General features: G+C 32.3%; 1 protein-coding gene across 1 annotated transcript in view; it reads right to left on the bottom strand.

Moving 5' to 3' along the window:
- The window catches only part of LOC129232088 (parafibromin-like), a gene marked incomplete at its 3' end in the record, with an annotated part of 32,796 nt that extends 10,617 nt beyond the window's left edge, over positions 1 to 22,179 (bottom strand). The window contains exons 1-5 of the mRNA XM_054866326.1: positions 21,952 to 22,179; positions 14,895 to 15,000; positions 14,766 to 14,804; positions 4,140 to 4,221; positions 1,555 to 1,613 (exon numbers count right to left, since the gene is read on the bottom strand). Coding sequence (XP_054722301.1) covers positions 1,555 to 1,613; positions 4,140 to 4,221; positions 14,766 to 14,804; positions 14,895 to 15,000; positions 21,952 to 22,082 — 417 coding nt within the window. The remainder of the gene's footprint in view (positions 1 to 1,554; positions 1,614 to 4,139; positions 4,222 to 14,765; positions 14,805 to 14,894; positions 15,001 to 21,951) is intronic.
- Between the last annotated feature and the right edge of the window lie 2,496 nt (positions 22,180 to 24,675).

Genomic DNA, 24,675 nt, shown 5'->3' with positions numbered 1-24,675 from the left:
TTTTTTCGGAAAGAGCATGCTAAAAAACATAGGATCTCACCATTTTTTAAATAATTTGATAAAGATTAATATTTTCAAAAAATTATTTTAATCGGTGCAATTTTATTGTGTACGCTTTTGTATATGATGTCACAAATGATGAACTGCCATTCACTGTTGCCATAAACCAGAGCGCAATATTTTATTTGCTTCTTTACTCACCTGTATAGGCAATGATATGGTTGATAGAAAGCGTAGAGCGCAATATTTAATTCGCTTCCTGATTATTATAATTTTGGAAACGCAGTAGCCAGCAAGCCTAAACATTCAGGGCGCCAAATGAATGCGCGGCAAAGCTCATCATTTCTGATGTCATAAAGACCACATCTTTTTTGAAAAGTCAAACATTTAAAAAAACTAATTAAAAAATAACTGTTAGGAAAATGAAAAAATTTTCTGGGTCCATGTTATTATTATTATTTTTTTTTTTTTGCTTATTCTATCAACTTTAGTGACTAAAAGTAGTACTTTTGACTGAAGGAAACGACCCCATTAAGATACTCAAGATCCTTTCAAGTTGATGTGCCCATAACTAATCAAGTTAAATTAAGTAAATGGAAGGAAATCAACTATGTTTCGATGCACAAAATTAGCACATTACTAATGAAACATGTTTTGGGATAACAGGGAGCCTTTTTTTCAATGCAAAATAGTTAGTTTTTGATATAAAGACATCTGGTAAAAGCAACCAGAATGAACATCAGACAGTTTAAATAGTAAAAGTAGCAAAAACTGCTTAAGGCATTCACGGCCGGCGTCAATATGAAGACAGGACTTTTCTGGCTTATTGGCCGTGGTCTAAATGAAAAGGAAGAAACACCAAACGTTTTGTCAAGCTCTGCGGCTGGCATCATCGGTGGATGGATTCGAAGTCACTTCGAATCCATAAAGAAGTAAAAGTAGCAAATTAACAAAACAAACAAGACAGAATAGAACTCAGAGGCAAAATTTATTACAGTCCTCTTCGAGAAAAAGCTGTTAAACAATAAATTTCTTTTAAAAAATGTTAGATTTTTGGAGAAATTTTTGAAGAAAATTATAAATTTTAGGTCTAGTGTGGGATACCTACATGTTTTTAATTTGAATAAATGTTTTTGTGGTACATGTTCAGCATAAAAGCAACATTTTATCAACATAAAATTTCGAGTTTCTAAAAAAAGTTTTTTTTTTTTTTTTTGATTTGGCGCAGTGTACAAGTGCTGGACTTTCAGAAGTACTTTCAGACGCAAGTTGCCATAGACAGGTAGTCGTTGTTCAAATTATATGAAACTTTTTTTGCCATTGTTTTGACACAAAAGAAAAAATAAAAGAGGGTGTGCGACTCTAAAACCCAACTTTTATTATTTTTGGGATATCCTAACATATATCTTTTTTTGAAAATGTGTCTCACAAAAAATTAAATAAATTTTGATAATAAAAAAATATAACAATAAATTCAGGCTACAACACAATTCTAAGATCAAACATAAGTTTACAATAATTTACAAGTCAATGCAAAAAAGAAAAAAAGATTACTTCAAGGCGAGGTTTTTTGACAGCTTCTTGTTGATTCTGTTCTTCATAAACATGCTTAACTGTAAAATATGCCAATTTTAGGAACTCTTTTCTTAACAAAACTTACATTTAAGAAACCATTTAAATCATGTAGAAAAAATACACATAAAAACACTTATTTGAAGCATTTTAAAAGTAACATGTTTTTAAAATGGCACTTCGCATCATAATAATGAACCTTGAATTTAATTAATACAGTCGAAAACAGATTTAGCAAGTTCATCGGGATCAAAACTTTTAAACGCTAAATCAGGGTTATTCGTAATATTGGGATTAGGGGAAAAAAGCACTTACTTTATCTAAAAGCCCTAATAAGTAACTGCATAATAATATCTATAATTAGAATGTAGACACTTTTTATTCAGCATTCCGCGACTAATTACACACCAGTTAATTTGAAATTTTAAAGAACTGAGTTATACATGTTTGACAATTTCCTTGATACTTGACTCGAAATAGATTTCTTTCGACTTTATGTAGAGAAGAAAATACTGTTTTATTTACAGTCTGCTGTAAGAGATAGGTTTTTATAGTTTCCAGGCCATGTAAAGCATTAGAAAAAGTAACAGGTTTAATGGGAGTTTCATTATCCTTTTCTGCATTAGAATCGCTATTCATTGGTTGCCCACTCGCCCTTTAAAAAATACTGATCCAAGAAAAGTCTTTTTCTGCTTCGGACAAAATGGATGCATCATTTGGAAAACTATCCAATATTTCCTAACTAAAATTACCAATATATATTTTTTTCAGCGGATGTTAATTCAGGGTTTATTATTCTGTAAATAGGGGTTTTTGCCTTCATTTCAGTTGGAAAAAAAGAAAAATTCGCTAAATTACGAAGTTTGTTAAATAGAGGTTTGTTAAACCACGGTCCGACTGTACAAACAAATACCAACAAAAGTCAACAGGAAATGCATGAGTAGCAAAAGGACAAGGTCAAAAATTATGTCCAAACTTCCAACTGTTAGTTAGAATTCTGGACTTGGCTAAAAAATTTATTAGCAAACAAAAGGTTCGAAAATAAAGAGCATAGTATTCTACAATCAAAGTCAACATTCATTGCTTCCAGAAAAAGATGCTTTTAGAGATGCTTTTTTAACTTGTCATTTTATTAATACAGTCGGACCCTGATTTAACAAGCCTCTATTTGACGAATTTCACGATTTAGCAAATTTTTCTTTTTCCCTGCCTAAAATGAAGGCAAAAACCCCTATTTACCAAATAATAAGCCCTGAAGTAACAAATTATTTTAACAGCCTAAAAAAAAAAATTTTTTTTTTTTTTTTTTGTTAATTTGAATTAGTTAATATTGGATTGTTTTCTAAATGTTACGTCCATATTGTCTGAAGCAGAAAAATACTTTTTTTTTTTTTGCAATTAGCAATTTTTGATGGGCAAGGGCGATGGGGCAACCTACAAATAGTGATTCTAATGCTGAAAGTGATAGTGAAACTCCCTTTAAAACTGTTACTTTTTCAAATGCTTTATATGGCCTGGAAACTGTAAAAACATATCTCATGCAGTAGGCTGCAAAAGATACAGTATTTTTTTCTCCATACAGTCGAAAGAAAACTATTTCGAGTTAAGTATCACGGAAGTTGTCCCAACATCTATTATTCAATAGTTTAAATTTCAAATTAACTAGCGTGTAATAAGTCATGGAATGCTAAATAAAAAGTGTAAACTTTCTAATTTTGGATATTTTTGCCCAGTTGCTTATTAGGGGTTTTTAGATAAGGTAAGTGTTTTTTTTTCATTCTTTTCCACCCCGATATTACAAATGACCTTGATTTGACGTACAAAAGTTTCGGTCCCGATGAATTCGTTAAATCCGCGATCCAACTGTATATTTTATTTTCATTAAAAATTTTGAATATCTTGAAAATTGTTAAATTTTCAGGATAAACAAGTAAAATAGATTAACTGGAAAAATAAAAAGATTTAAATTCAAAAATATTTGAATTGTGTGATGACATTTTTAGGGAGAGAATGAATTGGTGAAGGAACTTGAATACATTGAAACATATTCTCTCTCTATCTTTTTTTTTTCCTTTTCTTTTTGATACTTACAGAAAATTTTAAAAATTTTGTTTAAAAGACACACACTAATAAACCTACATAAAGGGAGGAAGTCATTTTTCTAAAACTCTCATTTTTACATAAAAGTCTTTCACAATATTCTTAGACTCAGAAACAATTATGGATACATTACTGCTTTCAGACCTAACGATTTTTATGTGTTATTTTAAAATAAAGTAAAACCTGTCTATAGCGATACTGTTGGGACCTAAAAAAGTATTGTTATAGACAAGTTATAGTTATAGAAAGTTCGATTATTCATGCTGATTTTTCTGGGACCAAGGAAAATATCGTTATAGACAGGTTTCTTGTTATAGACAGTATCGCTATACACAAGTTTCACTTCATCTAAAAATACTTTTTTTTAATCAAAATTATTTACTTGAAAATGAAATTTAGCTATCTTTAATGATTATCTTAAAAATTTTAATTTAAAATATTATCTTCATAGATTATGGAATGTTTACCTGTGGATGGTATCTCAATAGGAGCACTTTTGTCAATGCTGGCAGAAGTACTTGTTTCTCCATTTAAGTATGCAAGTAGTTCCTAAAAGTGAAGTATTTTATTTCATAAGAAAAAAACGACTTCAACAAATGAATTTTCTTTGAAGGCCAAAATGTGCCAAATAAAAATTAAAAGCAGTTTCAAATGAGCAGAAAATGAAATGTATGAAATATATTTACAAGTTAATTCTGTGAGCAGTACAGCATTGTAACAAAGGAAATTAAATGCCTTCAATTTCATTTCATGATAAGATATTCCCATTGAATAGGACACATTACATCATGTATTTATAAGGAGGTCGGCAATTTTTCAAATCAGCCTTGTGTTGTAAAAAGGGTAAATTAAATGCCTTCAATTTCATTTCATGATATTCCCATTGAATAGGACAATTACATCATGTATTTATCAGGAGGTCACCAATTTTTCAAATCAACTTTCCTTACCATTCCATATGGGTCATTTTGCAAAAAGTAACTTTTCTGTCATATGACTTATACAGTAAAAACGTTAAGGAACAATTCATATAACAATGATTTTTAATTTCATAAAAAATATATCTATTTAAACCTACTAACAATTTTTTAATAATAATTTTTATTTTAGTATATTTTTGTTCACAACATGGGAATACTCACCTCTGTGGCATGTCACACACCTTGTGTGACTGTTAATGTTGGTTAACAACTTGTTTAATTATAAGTACACTTATTTATTTATTACTAGCAGTACCCACACAGTGATGCCCATGCTAAAAATTTAATGGAAGTCCGTTGAATAACAAAAATTGACGTCCTTCCCCCTCTGATGTGAAATGATCATTTTTTCTTTGTATAAAATGCATACACACCTTTTCAAAAAAAAAAAAAAACTATTAAAGTTCCTTTGGAATTTAATACTTTTCATCAAATCATTAAATTAGATTTACAGTTGCTTTAAAACTCTATTTAGCGAGTGAAGCGGTTTTTACTGCAATTTAAAATATTTCGCCAAATAAACAAAAAATGCATCAAATAATATCTTTCAAATGTAAAAATAGTTCCGCAACTCTATTGTTTATCGCCAAACTCGCCCAGCAACCACGTTATCATAATCCATCTGTCTAACGAAAAAAAAACATCCAGTGGAACATTAAAAAATCATCGTCAGAAAAAAAATAGAAAATGTCGTACATTTCACTCGGATAAAAACAAATCAAAAGTTTCTTTTTTTCAAAACAAATCGCCAAAACAAGGAATTACATTTACGGTTGCTTTAAAACAATAATCCAAGATTGAACTGCTCAGTGCCTAATGCGCCAAGCGACCACAATAACGGAACCCAGCTTTTTTGAGAGTGAAGCGGATGTTTTTTTCTTCGGCAATAAGAAATGTCTCGCAAACAAACAAAAAAGTACAAAATCACATTAACAGTAGCTTTCAAATCTTTATATACTAAGAGCTGCGTTGCCCGGTCTACCTTGAGAATAAAAATTGTGTCAAGTGACATATACTCAACAATCAGACTTAAATAAAAAATAAAAAAAAAAACACCATGCAAAATTACCCTTCCAAACAATGACGACAGATATTAAAATACTTTTAAGAAACTAAAATGTGAAAGATGGATTTTAAAAGCGTAACCATGGAAAAACGAAATAAAATAAGTTTAAGAATTTAAATGCAAAATAAGGAAAGAAACAATGGATTCAAGAAGCCTAACCGTGGAAACGCGAAAATAAAAAAGTTAACAACCTGAATTAAATTGACATTTTTCGAATTTGATTTAAAAACGCTTGTAACTTTTTGAAGATAGAAGCTAAGTTTTTCGACCACAGGTCGAGACAGATCTGGAGTAAAAAATGTTGCTTTTTGCAATGGTGTCAAAAAGGAAATTGTGAGACAAATCCTTCACTTTTTATTGATAGATTTAATGAAGAAAGTAGTGCCTAAATTTCAGCTAAACCTAAAAAAGTTCGAGCTAAAAACGCATATTACTCCCGCTGTAATTAAGTTAGAGCACTGAAACAAATTGTTTAGAACAACGAAAAGTCTACCCTTTTTAACGATACATAATATTAATGTGTGCATGTAATTTTTCACTCCCATAGTCGGGAATTTATGCGAAATCTGGGCCTAAATTGGAATTTAAAAAAACAACTATTTATCGAATTTTCTTCGAATTATAGCCTATGTCACTCAGTAAGAAAGCACCTTTCATATAGTGAAGGAATTTTTCAAATAGGTGCAGTGGTTCCAGAGATTACTTTGGACATATAAACACAAAAATTCACCCTCTCTCTTTATAATATTAGTATAGATTCCTTTCACAAGTGTCTCAAATACTAATTGTTTACGTATATTTAATTTTTTAATAGTGTTTTAGTTTGTTTTAGTAGGACCAGGAGTCATGTCACACAATAAATCCTCACCTCCATTACCTCATTCCCATATTCACCTCCATTTTCACTCCCATATTCGGGATTTTATGTGAAATTTGGGCCGAAATTGGCATAAAAAAAGAACTATTTATTGGATTTTTTCGAAGTATAGCCTATGTCACTCAGTAAGAAAGCACCTTTCATATAGTGATGGAATTTTTCAAATAGGTGCAGTGGTTCTGGAGATTACCTCGAACATATAAACACACAAAAATCCACCCTCTCTCTTTATAATATCAGGGCTCCTAACATATTTTAGCCATAGAAAAGGGTAAAAGAGGACCACTTTGAATCAAAAAGGGGACCTAAGAGGATCAGTTAGGATTAAAAAGAGGACCTAGGGAGGACCATTCATAGTTAAACCCAGGGAAGCACGAAAAGGCAAATTAGCTGCCTGGCACTAAAACGTGAAGATAATTCGTTAATTAACCATAATAATGATTTTTAATGATAAATCCTTATCACCTTCTGTACAACTGAACTTTTTATCCATTGAATTATATTATTTACACACACATTTGGATGGGAGGGAGGGGGGGTGACAAGCAAGCATGTAACTGACCATCATACAGAGTAACTTTAATTGTAAAATAAATTTTCTACTAATTAACAGGTAAAAACTGAGTAATTAAAAATAATCACCTAAGTGACAGATGAATCAGTGCATACCTAATAAAGACCTTTTAGATACAGTTATTACAGTAAACACCTTAGCACATAGTAGTTTACAAAATTTTTCACATAACCAGTTTAAAGGGAATGGGATGATTTAATTCAGTCAAACTACTACTTTTAGTCATTGAAATGGATAGAATGAGGGGAAAAAAATAACATGAACTCAGAAAATACTTTCATTTTCCCAACAGTTTTTTTTTTTTAATTAATTTTTTTAAATGTCCAATTTTTCAAACAAGGCGTGGCCATGATAATCAAGCAGCGAATTAAAATTGCGCTCTTCGTTTGCTATCAACCATATCATTGCCAATGCTTTGTGAGTAAAGATGCGAATTAAATATTTTGTACTGTGAATGGCAACACTGAATGGCATTTCATCATTTCATTTCACACGACAGAAGTATAAACAATGAAAGCGCACCGATTTAAGTAATTTTTTAAAAATATTAAACTTAAAGAAATTATTTAAAAAATGTTCAGATCCTATGTTTTTAAGCATGCTTTTTCAGAAAAAAAAATACTTTTAAAATTTTGGAAACGACCCATTCATTTTGATATAAGGTACAGCAAGAGAAGAAGATATAGTTTCGAGTCTGTTAGGTCCCCCTCCACAGCCCTTGGTTTTTACACATATTTCCAGCCTAAATATGGTAAGTTTATATACATATGAGAGTTTATGACCAAATACCAAAGCAGGAGGTAATTTCTGGCTACGCTACTGACTGACTAAGTTAAAAAATATTAGAGGTTTGCAAATCATTTATTAGTATGCTAAGTATCCAAAATCATTTCTTCATATGTATGTATTAACTGTTCGGGCACCAAAAAATGTTGTAACTGTCTTCAAGTATGTATAAAAATTTGTGAGAAAGAAAATTATTTATAAAGTCACCACACCCAAAAATATACAAATGCTACTTAAGCGATAAATACACTAAATGTAAATTAGAGCTTGCTTTTACTGGGTAACTTAATGTAATAAATAAATGTGTAAGTTCAGATTCATAGAGCTATATTTTCAAATTGAAAATACTCATAATGAGTATTTAAAAAAAATTAAAATAAAGTTTTAGTTTTTAAAAATAAAATTAAATAATATAATTTGAGGTAGCACATGTCAAAACAGCTTCCAATTTTCAAAAATATTAAAATAATTACAAGATGCAAAAGGATTGAAATCTTGAACACGAGAATCAAATTTTCGCGATGTAACTGTTGGCATAATTCCAAAAAAAAAAATAAATATTCTCAAAAACTAAACATGACTAAAATTGAACATAAAATACGCTAGTCTAGGATAGCATATGTGAAAATAACATCCGATTGCGCAAAATATCAAAATATGTACAAGATGCAAAAAGATTGAAATCTCAAACACAAGAAGCGATTCTTCGCGAAGTTCGAGTTCATGCAATGCTGCTATGGTTTCAAAAATAAGAAAGTTTATTATCTATTAAAACTAAACAAAAAATAAGCTAATCTATGGTGGCGTATGTCAAAATAACTTCCGATTGCCAAAAATATCAAAATATTAACAAGATGCAAAAAGATTGAAATCTCAAACACGACAAGCAATTTTCTGCGAAGTACGAGTAAGTTCAACATTGCCATGGTTTCGAAAAAAAAAAGTAGTTTATTACCTATTAAAATCAAACAAAAAATAAGCTAATCTATGGTGGAGTGTGTCAAAATAACTTCTGATTGTCAAAAATATCAAATTATTTACAAGATGCAAAAAGATTGAAATCTCAAACACGACAAGCACTTTCCGCGAAGTGCGAGAAAGTTCAATGTTGCTATGGTTCCAAAAATAAAAAAGTTAATTGTCTATTAAAATTAACCAAAAAATAAGCGAATCTAAGGAGGTGTTATGTCAAAATTACTTCTGATTGCCAAAAATGTCAAAACATTTTTAAGATGCAAAGAGATTGAAATCTCAAAACCCAGCAAGCAATTTTTGGTGAAGTCCAAAAAAATTTGATGTTACCATAGTTGCGAAAAAAAAAAGTAGTTTATTATCTATTTTAATTAAACATAAAATAAGCTAATCTAAGTTAATGAATGTTAAAATAAATTCTGATTGTTCAAAAATATCAAAATATTAACAAGATGCAAAGAGATTGAACTCGCATACACAGAAAGTAATTTTTCGCGATGCTACATATTGAACACAAGTTCAGAAAATTGCACTGATGAAGCATTCTTCCGTGAGAAATATCTGTAGCAAAATGCTATGATTTGACGTCATGTAACTCCTCCCCCAAATCTCAATCCGTCAATCAAAACCGTCAATCTGAGGCGAAATAATGCCAGAAAGTCAGGTTCAATAGAAAAACGGCGCCGCGGCCGCGTGTTCTGGCGTAACAAACGTCAGCACACAGTATCTTTTAATGTAATGAAAATTTTTAAAATCTGATTTTTGAGTAAAAACAATATAAAAGCGGACTAAACGGACCAAAATGTTAAAAAAGCGGTCTAAAGCGGACTTTACCCTAAAAAACGGACTTTGGCGGGAAAAGCAGACCATTCGGGAGCCCTGAATATTAGTATAGATTCCTTTCACAAGTGTCTCAAATACTAATTATTTAATTATATTTAATTTTTTAGTAGTGTGTTTTAGTTTGTTTTAGTAGGATCAGGGGCATTACTCTGGATCTCTCTAGAATGAAGTCGGTAGAGAGAAAACCAGTTTTTTCTCCCGCGTGACGTCATTACTCGTGAGCTAGAATTTTGCACTACGCTCTAAAGCACGTTTACGCGTCGGTACCTTGTTTGACTAGCGTGTAGTTCTAGACTGGTAAAAAGCCGGTGAGTTCGCCTTTTCGGTAGAGAGAATTGTTTGTTTACGCTGATTTCTCGCTTTGACTGACTCGCTTTTGATGAAAATTATTAAGGAAAGTACTCTGCGCCATGATTTTAAAAGCTTTTTAAAACTTGAACTTCAGTCTATAATTCCAAATAGTCAGTTATTTATAATTGACTTTTAACCCACAATAATTTTCTTTAGCTTTATATACCAAATATAAACAAACAGCTAAATAAAATACTATCAAATTCAAACCTTAATGGAAATAAAATTGGGTACCTTTTAAGCACTTTTACCACCTAAGTTATGTAATTGTAAATAGATTGAAAGCCACTGTTGTTCGTCTATAAAGTAGTTTAATAAATATATCCTGACTTAAGCTACAAATTTAAAACTGATAACATTAATTGACTTTTAGAAAAACGGTGCATTCAAAAACGGTAGTAATATTAAAAAATTTATCTTTTGCAAGGATTTCACTTTTTTTTTTTTTTTTTTAAACACCTCCTGCAGCGTTTAGTTTTTCAACTAATTGTGATTAGTTTCTCTGTCGATCTAATGCTTAATATTTTGCAGTTAATTTATTCGCATTTAAGTAGTGGTTGTTTTCCATTTCTGACTATAATAACTTTAAACTGATGTTTCTTGATTCCCATGTCCGTAATTAAGCGGGTTTTAGGGTTCCAGCCCCCTAAAAAAATTTCAAAACAAAGCAAAAATATGGTTTTTATAAAACTGTTTTGCTGAAAACTTCTTTTTATTGTTTTATTTTTTATTATTATTATTTTTTAAATTCCATTTAAAAAAATAAAAATATTTTTTAACGATACAAACTAAGTGCTTTTTCTGCAGTCTTTATTTTTATTATTATCATTGTGAATATCATTTCTTTTAAAACATTAGTTCTCTTCAGGTTTGAATACCTGACGCTAACAAAAACGTCAAAGCTTTTTTAATTTACAAGAGCCAAACTCTACATTTTACATTTTTTAAAAGTGTCAAACAGTATGAATTTAAGAAATATCAGTTTGAGTGCATATACAGGAGTACACAAATCTATTTCATTTCTCCCCCCCCCCCCCCCCTTTTTTGAGTTTTTAAATAGACATCGAACATTTAATGGGGGTGGTTACATAATTTTTTTTTCATTTCATGGAAAAGTCCCCTTTTATATTTGCTTATACTGGTACCCTTACCCTCATTTAAATAACACATTGTAACAAAAACCAATATAATATGCGAACAAAATCAAATTTTATAAGTCTAGTATAGGTTTCACGAGAAATGTGTTGGTAAAACCCTCCCTGATACAAAAATCTGGTGACGGCATTGTTGATTCTGACATTTCTTTCAGTCCCTTTTTATGATAAAAGTGTAGCTGATTCACTGGGAGAGGTGATATACGAACATTTTTTTGAAGGGGCCCCCGGAAGTTGAAAAGTGCCTCCCCTCCCCCTCGTCCTTACACTGTTTCACTAACAAGTTTTCATGACTTTACTTTTTAGATGATTTTGAAGATCCCCTTAAGACCGATTAATATACTACATAAATATTATTATTCACTGGCTTATTCACCCCCTGTTCAAAATATATTTTTGAACAGGGGCGTAAAATATCTTCAACATTTCGAAAAAATTAAATGCTAAACCCTGGATACTTTCGCCGAGATGCTATAAAATGAGCGGTTTTAATAAAGAACATTGTTTTAATGATTATAACATAAGGGCATGGTTATTAAATAGGCTTGCTAGACCTCCCGGTTTGCCCGGGACGGTTCCGGTTTTCAGACAAAATTCCGGCATTCCGGTAGGTTTACTTCACGTCCTAATAAAAGATAAATTTGTTTATAAATCACCAAAAAGGTTTAAAAATAATTGAGTGTGAAGGATTATTTAGAAAGATTACTTTATCATTTGTAACATTGACTTATAAAATTAGAGCCGGATTAGTTTGTGAAAATTTTTACAACATGATGTAAACCAAAAAAGTCTTATAAAATGAAAAGTATATCTAAATAATGTTCAATTTTTTATTTCTCATTCAAAGTGTTTTTCTAGCTCAAATAAATTGCAAATATTTACATCTCGGAAATGAAATGTTCAAAGTTTATCTGCTTATGTCATTTTTTATTACATCTGTTTTATGTTCATAGTTAGTAACCATTTATTCATAGCACTGAGAATAAAATGCCGTACACTCCGAAAATCATCCACAGGTGTGTACCCTTTTGAATACTTGACACGGGGGGGGGGGGGGGGACCATCCATTTCGGTGTCCCGGTTGAACATTTCAGAAATCTGGAAAGATTATTATTAAATAAACTCATACCTCATTTGAGTTTTTTAAATTAGTTCATATTTCAACTATAAAATATTATAAAATTGTAAAAATCATAAGCTGTATAACATATAAGCTTAACTGAAGAATTCAGAAACTATTTGTTTGCAAATTTCAAAGCAGTTGCTGATTTGTTCTTAAAGCCATGATACAGTTGAGATATTTTGATACTACATACCGTTTGCATTAACATTATGGTTTTTCCAAGAAATTACCATGTGATTTCTTTCATTTTGCATTTTTTATAAGCTGAGAAATAAATCAAGCATTTCGCAAATAGCTTCGGATTAATATGGCTCTTCTAGGTACTTCTACACATATTTTTAAAAATGTAAATTTTTGATCCCATCAACAAAAAATTACTGGACAAACCGCAATGTTACCTTTCCTTGAGTTCGCAAACGGTGAATTAAGTATGTATTTTATTATTCCTAACAACTCCAGGATTACTTCTTTAGCAAAGAAAAATGCTTTCATGCAAATATGCTTTGTTTAGTGTGCTCTTTGTAAAAAACTAAAAAAAATGTTGCATGTCACAAAGGAGTCAACTAAAAAATAGTAAATGAAAAATTAATTTATCCCTGTGTAAGGGGTTATGCCCCCCCCCCCCCCCCCATCCGCTTTCTTACTAAAATGCGCCTTTGTGATTCACCCATTACAGAGAAATAAAGTCGAGTTAAACTAATAAAACACGTGTAACTGTTTGGATAAACGCTAGTGAGGTGAGATATGGAGTCATTTGATTGGTCAATCGTTTCCCCGTCTCCAGTTGCAGAGCGAAGGGGAGAAATTCCTCACTAGAAGGTTTGAGCGTAGCACGAAATGTGGCAACCGACTATTTTCTCACCGATCCTCCCTTGTCGTGAGGGAGAAATAGACGTCACTTGAAGTTCTAGAGACATCCAGAGTAACGCTCCAGGAGTCATGTCACACAATAAATCCTCACCTTCATTACCTAAATACAAAATGCCATTCCTCATTAACAAATGGCAGTAATGACATCAAATTTCATTTTCCATGATGCAAGTATTTACTTGTTTATTTTCAGCCATAGTTGAAGTTGTGAGATTTTGTTCAAAAAACAAGGAGATAGATTTTGCTTTAAAAACTTAGCGTTGTTATTCTGACTTCTCACCTCTGTGAACTTGAATTTCAGGGATGTAAATTAATGTAAAAAAAGAAGTGAACATGTTTTCATATGTTTAACATATGCAGATTGTTGCAACGAAGAAAAAAAAATTTCCCTGAAAAATTTATCTATTAGGTTATATTAATGGAAAATTCCTCACCTCCGTGAGCAGAATCAAGAATTGGCAGGTATCAAGACTGACCTCAGAACTCGAAATTTATTGGATATTTAAGTATAGTGGACTCAAATTCTTCAAAATATGATCCTTCAGCACCAACACAGCACTGCCAGTGCGTTTTCCATTGTTCCTAGCTCTTCTGGAAGTCCTCGGGCAACATGTTGTTAATGACTCTCGTTGAAGACTGCAGGGTGGCGTCAATGGAGTTAAATAGCTTCTTTATTTATGCCTGTCTTGATTAGGGGAAGAGGAAAAGTCACTAGGAGCCAAGTCGGGGCTGTAGGGTGGCTGGGGCAGTGTTGAACTTGACCAAAACTTTGGCGGCAGCGCACATCGTATGAGCAGGTGCGTTGTTGTAGTAGAGAATGCAATCGCCCTTGATCGCCAGACGGACGCGACGGACTTGATCCCTCAAGCGGCAGAGCACTCGAGCGTAAATGCCATTTTCGTATCTCCCACTTTTTGACTGAGGTCAATGGCAAGCATTCACACAGCAAGTGATGCCCAATGTTCCGAAGCCAACTGTTGCAGCTTCTGTTCGTTCACCGAAACCCCACACTACTTCCCCTAGTCGGGCCGCACCAGTCCGCGTGAGATCTCCTTTTCGGAAAAAAATCAGTCTTGAAGCTTCTGCATCATACCTTGTATACACAAGCACGATTTCAATGTTAACTTCTTCATACAGTACTTTAACTAACTAAAAAATATTTAAGTCTCAATTACAGAAGAAGCAAACAGAAGAGCTTAACATAGCATTGAACCTTAGTTATCAAAATTTAAGATTCTGAAAATGACATAAGACTAGAGATAAAAAAAGTCGGGGGAAAAAAAACAGAAAACTTTGTAAAAAAAGGAAAAAAAAACATTTTTTTCCCCTGAAGGAGTTTTGGAAGGGAGTTTAACTTATGATGCGGATTACCAACAAAATTTGCAAATCTGCATATACTATGCTACCCTATTCCACATTCAATCGGGAGTTTACTGTGTTTATAAAATACCAATTAATTTTTGATGATTGAAAAGTTTTTTAAAAAAAGAAGCATACCTTTCTGTCAGGACGTCTCACTACAGGTATGTTTTCAGTCTAAAAAATAATGTAATAGCAATTTTAAAATGCACAGAATCATAAAATTTACAATTTTAATTTTGAATAAGTGAATTACAAAATACTTACAGCAGCTTGCCTAACATATACAGGATGAGACAAGTGTACATTTTTCAACAAAAATAACAAACACTCTAAAGTGTAATATTCCTTAGCAGTTCCATCTTTTCCTGCCCTATAAAATAAATATTATAGAGTACAGATAAGCAAGAAAATTTTGGGGAATGCATCAAGAAAGAAATAGCTTTTCAAATATTTTGCGTACTTATCAGAACCCAATTGAATCTGTTTCGACTCTTCAATGAAGAGTCTTCATCGAAGGTACTTAAACCACGGCTGCAATACATATCATACTTTTACTGGTCATGACAATCACAGAAAATTATGGATACAGAGAGGCTGCTGTCCTTCAGTAAAAATTGGTGAAGAGCATTGGCGCTCTTGGCATAATTTTTTAAATATTTTTAGCAAATCATATTGCTTGATGAAAACTTTATTTTTGAAACAATAAGAAATGGGGGGAGGGAATTTATTTTGAGTTTTTTATGGACTTGATTTACCTAACCAAAAAGAACACACACAATGCATAGTTTGGATCAAAAACATATTTCTACAGCTACAATAGAAAAAAAGTAAAACCAACATTTTACTTCTAAAATGTAACAACTTAGTTATTTAAGTGCAATATGGCAAAAAAATTGTTTGAAATCTATAAGTTATGTTTGTTATATCTAATCTTAATTTTAAAGATTTTTCTAAACTTTGAGACCATTGAGCTCCCTCTAAATCAGCGGTTCCCAACCGTTTTAGGTCTGCAGCCCACCAACAGTGAAAAAAAAATTGCGGACCATTAAGTACTAAATATGCAAGTAAAATCTAGGGAAAAATAGACACCTAATGCATGTATGACGTATATAGGTGTTATCGTATGACGAAAATATGTGTATGCTACAGCTGTAATTTGCGTAAGTTATACATAAAAATCTCCCTCCATATGAGAACTGATCCAAATCACAATCTTGTCAGCACTTTACTTGTTAACAGCCACCGAACTTTGCATGGAGCTATAAGTTGTTTGTGTTGGCTGCAAGTTTCATCAGAAAAAACACAAAACAATGTTGGAGTTTTTAAATATTCCACATCACAATCAACAATTTTTACGACATCTTCAAGGGTTTTTCTTCTTTTTTTCAAACACTCGTCCAAACTTTTATAACTGCAAGATCCTCTCTATATTCCCAACAATGGGTAAACTGATCGAAGGGAGCAACTGACATAGTAGTTACCCATCAGTTGATAAACCTATGTGCTTTGACCAATCTGTGTTGCACTTCACTTTCTTTTTTAAAATAATCAATAGACAAGAAAATATCTTCGCTAATTGCTTTTTTTAACCATGACTAACATAACAACATTTATTCAATGCTGCAGTTCAACTCAAAAATATCAAAAGCTATTAGCTCTAAAGCAGAATACCTTGTTATGATGTTCTGCAACATAAAATCATTTGCCCAAAATTGTTCTGCAAGTACTTCTAGCATTGTACACGTAGAAACGTTATAAAATTGATTGATCATAAAAACTATAAAATCCACACAGCTTGAACAGCTATAAAACCTAAACCATGTAAGATTCTCCAAATGCAAAAAAAAAAAAAAAGCAAACATGTAAAGTTTTATTAAAATCTTAGTCTAGGTGTCAAACTATGGTTTTCTTTTTGGCTGATTTTACATAGTACGAATGAGCAATTAAAATAATGTTAGAAAATAAATGAATCACTAAAATAATATAACAAACAAGCCTAATTAAGGCAGTATATAATAAAATACCTCAAAACTTTTAAAATAATTGAAATATATTCAGGATGCAAAAGAATTGAAATCTCAAGCAAGACACGCAATTTTCGGCAAGAGGCGTGTTTCAATGTTGGCATGCTTCTGAAACGTATGTTTATAGAAGAAATTGTGCTGGATGAAGATCGATTGGGGGGAAAATAGGAAAAATAGAACCAAAAATGCAAGAAAAATCAGAATCTTTTCAGATTTATAAGCAATATAGGATCGCTCTGAGGTCTTAAAAAGTGAAACAAGGAGAAAAACATTACAAAAGAAACAGGTCCAGATCTATAAATTTTGGTCCCCTTGCAACAAAATCTGCAAGGCCTCTCTCCAGTGGCCAGCAGTCTATATTTGCAATGTTAATAAGTCTTAGTAGTAGTTTTTTTTTTCCATTTTTTTTGGGCCATTGGGCTCCTCAAGGACATACTCTTCACCCCCTTCCCCTGCGGGTGGGCAGACACAGGCCTGAAAACAAACATAAAAAGCTAAAATTCTGGTAAAAGCCGAAAAAAATCTAATCCCATGTGCAGTGCCGTATTTACGTATGGGCTTACTGCGCTTTAGCCCATGACGGTATGATGAAGGGGGCGGCACTTTTTCCCATACCTTTTTTTTTATTTTATTTTATTTTATTTTATTTTATTTTTATTTTTATTTTTTTTTTTTGACCAAAAAAAAAACTTTTTTTTTTTTAGTCACAAGGCCATAGGAGTGACCTTTTACGGGTTCTTTCATAGGATGACCAACCAATTTTATATTTACATACTAACTGTACATATAATTGCCTGTTTCGCACCTCAAATCAATTTTAAATTGTAATTTGCTAACTGTAATAACAGTACATTATTATTATTACATTACATTTAGCAATATCTAAAACTTCAGAAACTTCTGTTATTTTTAAAGTTTGACATTTTTATGAATAATCATAGAGAATAAAAAAAATAATTAATTAAATAAAAATATCATCAATTAAATATAAATGAAGTATTATAATGAAATGCTTCAATACGATAATTATTATTACTTGGAATTAGCTATTATAGTTTTGTTAGTTTAATGTTGATCATCATTATTGCATTTCAAACTTGATTTTGACCAGATTTCATTAAAAAAAATGATTTTAAAAAAAAGCTGAATCAAATTTTTAAAAAATCAGATTTAAGTATTAAACAGAAATCGTTTTTTTTTCCCCAACTCTGTAAATTAACACAACTAGAGGGCAGCCAGTTTCAAAAGTCTGGGGTGGCTTCACATCCAAATACGCCTCTGCTTATGTGACAAATCAGAACATAAAGCAAGTGCAGACAGTCAAAGATGATTTTCTGCAAAAATCTATAGAATTGCTGCAAATATCTAAATGTTGCAAATTTTGCAGATTTCTTTAAGTTCAAAGTAAATTTAAAATAAGCGTAATTTGCTAGAATTTCAGATTTTCTTCTAACTTGAAACAAGCAGAAATTCTGTAGAATTATATAGAAAATCTACAGTTTCTACAGAAATTCTACAGATTTTTCAAGAATTTTTGCAGAAAATTAGTCGGTGTTTAACTCTCTCATTTGACCAGAATTGTTCTGCAGCTCAGGCATCTGTTCTGCGACGCACGTCGCAAATTTAGTAGTATTCTGCTTTGGGGTCCATTAGCAAATTAGTCTGACCAATAATGTTTGTATTCTCATCAAGCTGCTGCAAAACATAATCAGTTTGTTTCAAGCAAAGCAAATATTAAAAATAAGACATTCTCCGACAAATTCTTTTTTTCAAGGTTGTATTTTTTCTCCCATCAAACTTCAATATTAATTTTGCTGTGTATAGTATTCGCTCTCGCGGTGAGTTTTCAAAAAGTTAGTCTGAACATCGAGTTACTAACTCATAATTTTTGGATCAGAGTTGAAAGTCTTTTTATCAATTGGCAGCTCTGTATTTTCCTATTTGACTCTAGTCTTACACATTAACTACTTCCTATGCAGAGATTTTGAGTGACACCACATCCCAGTAATAAACTGTACCCAAAAATTTATATAGTAGACTCCAAGTTTTATCTATTGCTGTTGACCATCGTCCACAGCCCAGTACCACGCAGCCTATGGCCGCTGAGAGAACCACTGCTCTGAATACAAATGTGATCACCAGCAACAGGCTCTGGGCCAGCTAGGCTGCTCCTAATCAGTGATGATTTTAAGCAACCCTGTTTCTAATTGGTTTCCTTATGTGAATATATTTCCCTACAGTTAGTTGCAGAGAAAAAAAATTCCCAGGTTAGCCCAGGTAGCACAAACTATCGGATTTATGTTGGAGAAAGGTTGAAAATGCATCGCAATGGTTAGAAATATGTTTTGGTTAGATATTGGTTTTTTTCATATGCTCATCCGATCATTCGAAGCATCGGAGGATGGTTTAAAACCAACCTATATCCAACTAAACGCATTCCCAACTTTTTTCTAACCTTCAAACCTGTTTCACATTTATGCCCATTTATTGCAAGCTCGTTGCTGATTTGCACGTTCCGCGAAGCGTGCGTAATGCGTTCCATAAACCCCCCCCTTTGCAGTTTTGTTGAGACACCAGGACTTGAAAGGGGTGAGGGAGGAGTGCGCCGGGGCATAGCCATTTTCTTCTTCATTCCAGGGTCTCATACACATTTACATGTGTCGTACTTGCTAACGGCGAGTGTTCAATCCTCGCAAGTAATCAAGTCCTTCAAAGTAAATCAATTCATTTTTCCAACTTTTTCTTTTTTTCAATAAATTTAAAACTAAGATAAAACATTGTTTTTTTTTTGTGTGTGTGTGTGTGTGTGATTATTAAATGCATTCTACATTTATTTGTTTTCCAAGCACGACAAATCATTGTGGGTGTACAGGCCCAGATTTTTTCGTTTTAAACTACTTGAACTTTTTCTACAAATTCGTTTTGGCAGGGGCTTTTAGAGGAAGGTTGTTTCTAGGGGTATTTTCTTTTTTTAGGGGGGGGGGTCTCCGATGAATCAAAATTCTTAAAATTTTTGAGCATTCGAACTGATTTTTTTTTTTTTAATGCTTTGAATCCGTTTCAGAATTTCGTGTCGTTCCTTTGTTTAGCTTCAATGATTTTAAACGCATTAAAATAGTTTGCTAATCATACAAATTACACATGCAATTTACTATAGAAATAAAATTGTGTCTTTGAATGAACTTTTCTTGTTGATGGATAAAATACATTAAAATTCCTTCCCTAATAATAATAAAAAAAAAATATCAATGAACATGAACTTTTGAATGAAATGGGAGAGTATAATAGTTCGGCAAAACAATAAAATAAGTACTTTTCATGATATTCAAGTTTCACCAACGTCATTTTAATTGTTATGAAGATTTACTAACTGAATGTGTAAGTGTATGTTTTTTTTTTTTTTTTTTAATTTTTATTCTTATTTCAGGTCAAAGCAAAATTGAACCTTCAAACAAGCTCAGTTATTTTTCATGGCAGAATTTTAAAGTCAAAAATTTTATTCTGTCATAAGAATAACCTTGCTGGTAATTAATATTTCCTGAAAAAGAAACTAATGTATGCTTATGAAGATAATTTTCGAGTAATTATTCAGAAAAATAAAAGGTAAGAATTATCAATATCTTAATTTTTGTTCATATTTTATTGAAACGTTTGTAAATGATAGGGAAATGATAAATTGTATCAAATTCAGTCCATTTTATCATTTTATGTTAATATGACTGAAAATTATTCTTTACACTCGCTCTTCTAAGAGCACCTCGTAATACTTATTTTATTAATGAAATGCTACAGTTAAAGTAGATAACATTGGAAGATAGTTGGTTTAGCGTTGAAATTCATAGTGGAATAACATTAGAAAATGTAGGTTAAGCGTTGTTTTTTTACCTCGAAATTACGTTTGTAAAGTGTTAGATTACTGTTGTGTTTTACATTGGAACCACATTAGAAAATGTTGGTTTAGTGTTGCTTTTTACATCGAAATTACATTTTTAAATGGTTAGTTTACTGTTGTATTTTATATTGGAATAACATTGGTTAAACGTTGTATTTTACATCGAAATTACGTTTGTAAATGGTTAGTTTACAGTTGTATTTTACATTAGAATAACATTGGAAACTAACCAATAACCAACCGTTGGATAACCGTTTTCCGACGTACCGTTTTAAGGTACGTTCCGAAGTAAGATGCTGACACTGTTCCAATGTAATATGATAACGTTGGGCCAATGTTCGTGTGCTAGCTGGGAGGTATTGGTGAGAAAAATTTGTAGTCAACCTCCAAATTATTGAAATTTTGCTTTGTACTAAATCCAGGGTTTGATTACCACACAGGCAAATTAGGAATCGCCCTGGGGCTCCATTTTGCTAAGAAGCACAGATTTGTTGTTTTTTTTTCTTTAATTATGCACAGTATTAAAAAATCATATATTTCTGTGAGAATAAAAATTAATGATTAACTGAAAACAAACCTCTTTGATACTTTAATACACTTTCTCTTACTTGGTTGGTTTCAAGTGAGTAAGAAAGCTTATTTTTTGATCATAAAGTTTAGTATTATTAGGTACTAGGTTTTTTTTTTTTTTTTTTTTTTGGATAAATAAACTGACTAATGAAGTAAAACAGACTGAAAAAAGAATTGTTTGGTAAATGGTCTACTTCTTTCTTTTGAATGTTTGTGTGTCTGACGGGGCACTATGCTCTTCACACTATTTATTCCAGCTATGAAAGTGTTACATTGTAGAAAAAAGCATTGGTGGTGCTAAGCTTGCACAAACAATGCAATTGCACAAAACCACGCAAACTATATACAAGAGCCCTGCCAACACTACAAAGATTAATACACTATTTTGCATTTACTTAAAATGATAGAATAGAGAAGGGGCCTCCAAAGTTTAGTGGGCTTTGAATCTCACTTTTGGTTACTCGGGCCCTGATTGAATCAGATAACAAAAATAATGAAAGAAATACATAAATAATGAAATCTGAAAAATTCTTCAAAATTTTTTATATGAAAAAGTTTCCTTCAAAATATTGAAAAATACTTTTTATACAGCACATTAAAAAGTGTAAAATGTAATAAAACTGTAACATATCTTTTTTTTTTTTTTTTTAAGCAAATCACATTTCTTAAAACAAGCATTAATAAACAATCTGCGAAACTAAGAACTAAGGATATTTGAAAATCACATTTCAATAACACATAGGATTTAAGATGTAATAAACGTAACATGTTACAAACATTAAAACAGAATAAAGCATAGCATACTTGGGAACAAATCATTAAATGTAGTACTTACCCCCATACGAGGTAATTGGTTTTAACTGTTTTTGGCCACGAGTATTCTCCAAATATAATCTGATTATTCCTTTCAGTAATGGGTTTCTTGTTGACATTATACTGTCTAAGAAAACTTAGAGGGTCAGCCATAATGCGATCTCCGTAATTTAAAAAATGTATGTCAACACACAAATTTTACTTAGCAATCATGTTTAAGATGTTTAGTAACTACAAGGCTATTTCTCTTTTCTGACGCTTGATGCCTTTTGATGTGCGCAGGCGCATGCATAGTGAAAGTTACAGCGATCAATCGCAGAGCAGACGATGTCTGTCTGTTTATTAGAATGGTTGGTTCTTTCGAACGAAGACAGACTCTAGAAACTATAAAAAAAGGGATGAGGCCTAAAATGGGGAAGGGAGGGGGTCTGAACCTACTCCCTTCCTCTAACATCACCAAAGTCATCCTTTTCCCTAACAGCATCAAAGGGTGGCCTTCAACTGCCTTTTCTTTTTAAGAGCTAAATTTCGAAACCATTCTGCGTGAGACAGAACTCTTCATCGCTTCATCCCGTATATCATCGGAGATTGTTTAAAATCGTGTTCCAAACCGCATCCCTACACGCTTTAAAGTCATCAAAATGGCCTCCATTAGCATTTTTAGGACTTCAATTCCGAAAATTGCTTGGGTAAAGCGCCCCCTCCCCTTCCCCTCTTTAATTTTCTGGGATCTTCGTCCCCCTAACACATTCAACCAATGTTCGTCTTAAAATGTGTTTTCAGAACTACGATTTCGAAAAAATTTCAGGGAGATACGGAAATCCCTGGACTTTTAATATCCCGGAGTAAAATTTAAAAAATAAATAAATAAGCACAAAAGTAGGAACATTTATGACGAAAATTCAAGGAGATATTCGATTTCAAAGGGACCGAGCTCTAAAAAAGGAAATGGAAACTATATCTCCCTCCTCGATACAAATGCTCAGTCTTGTGAATTTTCAACCTCTCTAGCCACCCTAGACGAGTGTTGATGCTTAATATAATGCGCCCTAAAAATAATATCTATATGGAACTGTCGAAATCTGAAAAATAAATGAAAAAGCCATTTTCAAAAAGTGTTACATGATGGGGGAAAACAGTGGTCATATTTGGATTTAGGGGGATCATTTGCAGAAACAGGAACCTTAACTTGAAGTTTCTTCTTCTAACTTGAGGAAGTCCGTTAAATATTATGCAAAACTCTGACTTCTGCAAAACAACTTCTTTATCATGAAGATATCCGAGTAATTTCCCTCAGAAAATCTGTTGTCTTTGACTGTCCTCATAAATGCTTTTTTCTCAAGCAAAAAATTCCCTTGTTTCTGCATAGCAGCTCTGTCCAGCTAAATGATGTGACACTTTTTTCTTTCTTTCAACGAATTTGCTCCTCCCCCCCCCCCTTTGTTCCAAAGTCAAAGTGTCACACTTCACCAACACTCCAGCTCCTTCTTTTGTCTTGTCACGCTGTGTTGTTATAAAAATGTTTAAAAAAAAACATGTGATGTCATACTTCTTGTCCTCCCTCTCCTCTCAAACTGAGACATCATTTGTGGACGACCCCTGCCCTACGTAGTTTCAAGTTAGTTATGGTTACTGTGTCGAATTAATACTTTCGACTTCAATAATTGCATTTAACGTCCAATGTATATAATTTAAGATTAGAAGGGAAAGGGATTAATATCGAGATTTTACTTTGTATTTTAACTGCTGTGTTGTTCTAATACTAATAAGGATTTAAAGATTCCATTGACGCTGTTGTGGGACTGTTGCCTTGGATTTATTCTAATGACCCATCTATATATTGAGCAATCACATTTCTTACTGTTCTTATTTGACTCTTTTGAATTCTTATGATTTTATTTTCCCCCGCCTCCCTCTGCAGCACCATCGTCGACCGGCCGGTCTCACGATGCTGTTCCTCTAGCGAAAGTCAGTGTTGCCAGATGGTCAAATCCAGATTTCCCCAATTCCCTTCCAATTTTTCTCCAAAAAGCGATGTTTTCTACCAAAATTCCCCAAATTCAAAAATTATTTTTCCACTAATATTTTCAGAAAATGAATCGACTTCCTCTAATATTTTTGTCTCTTGAAAAAAAAAATTTCCCCCCAAATAGCCAAATTTTCTTATAAAATTCCCCAACTTTTTTTTTCTTCCCATTTTTGCTTTTTTTATTTTTGAGCAATCACGATTGCTTATTGCATAAAAAGTAGTCGAAAACTTTGTACTGCATAGTGAATAAAATATGACAACGTATATAAAGTACAAATTGAGAATGGAAAAAGGCTAAAAAAAACCAGCAAACAGCTGTTTCGGCACTCTAAAATACAAGTGCCATCATCAGTGCATTAAAAACGAAGACAGGTTCACCCGATTAAAACACAGTCGAGGCGAACAATGGAATGAGAGACGAGTTGTAAAAGATATGAGAGCAGTACCGGAAACGATGACGTCAAGGTTAAGTCAGAACTCCAGAGGACAGTTGCACTCAGGAAAAAACATCACAGACAAAAAATAAATCAAATAACAGACTTCCAAACATTAGGAAAAGGGGGAGTGCTAGACAAATCATTGACGATTAAATTAGCATTTTTCCATATGTAATATGACTCCCAAAAATCTAAATCATGAATGGACGAACACTCGTGAATAACTTTGGTGGAAGAAAAAATAAAATTATGACCACAGGACCAACAATGTTGAGCAATA

This window comes from Uloborus diversus, unplaced genomic scaffold (genome assembly GCF_026930045.1).
Source record: "Uloborus diversus isolate 005 unplaced genomic scaffold, Udiv.v.3.1 scaffold_1058, whole genome shotgun sequence".
Lineage (NCBI taxonomy): Eukaryota > Metazoa > Arthropoda > Arachnida > Araneae > Uloboridae > Uloborus > Uloborus diversus.
This window is presented reverse-complemented; position numbering and strand designations above follow the sequence as displayed.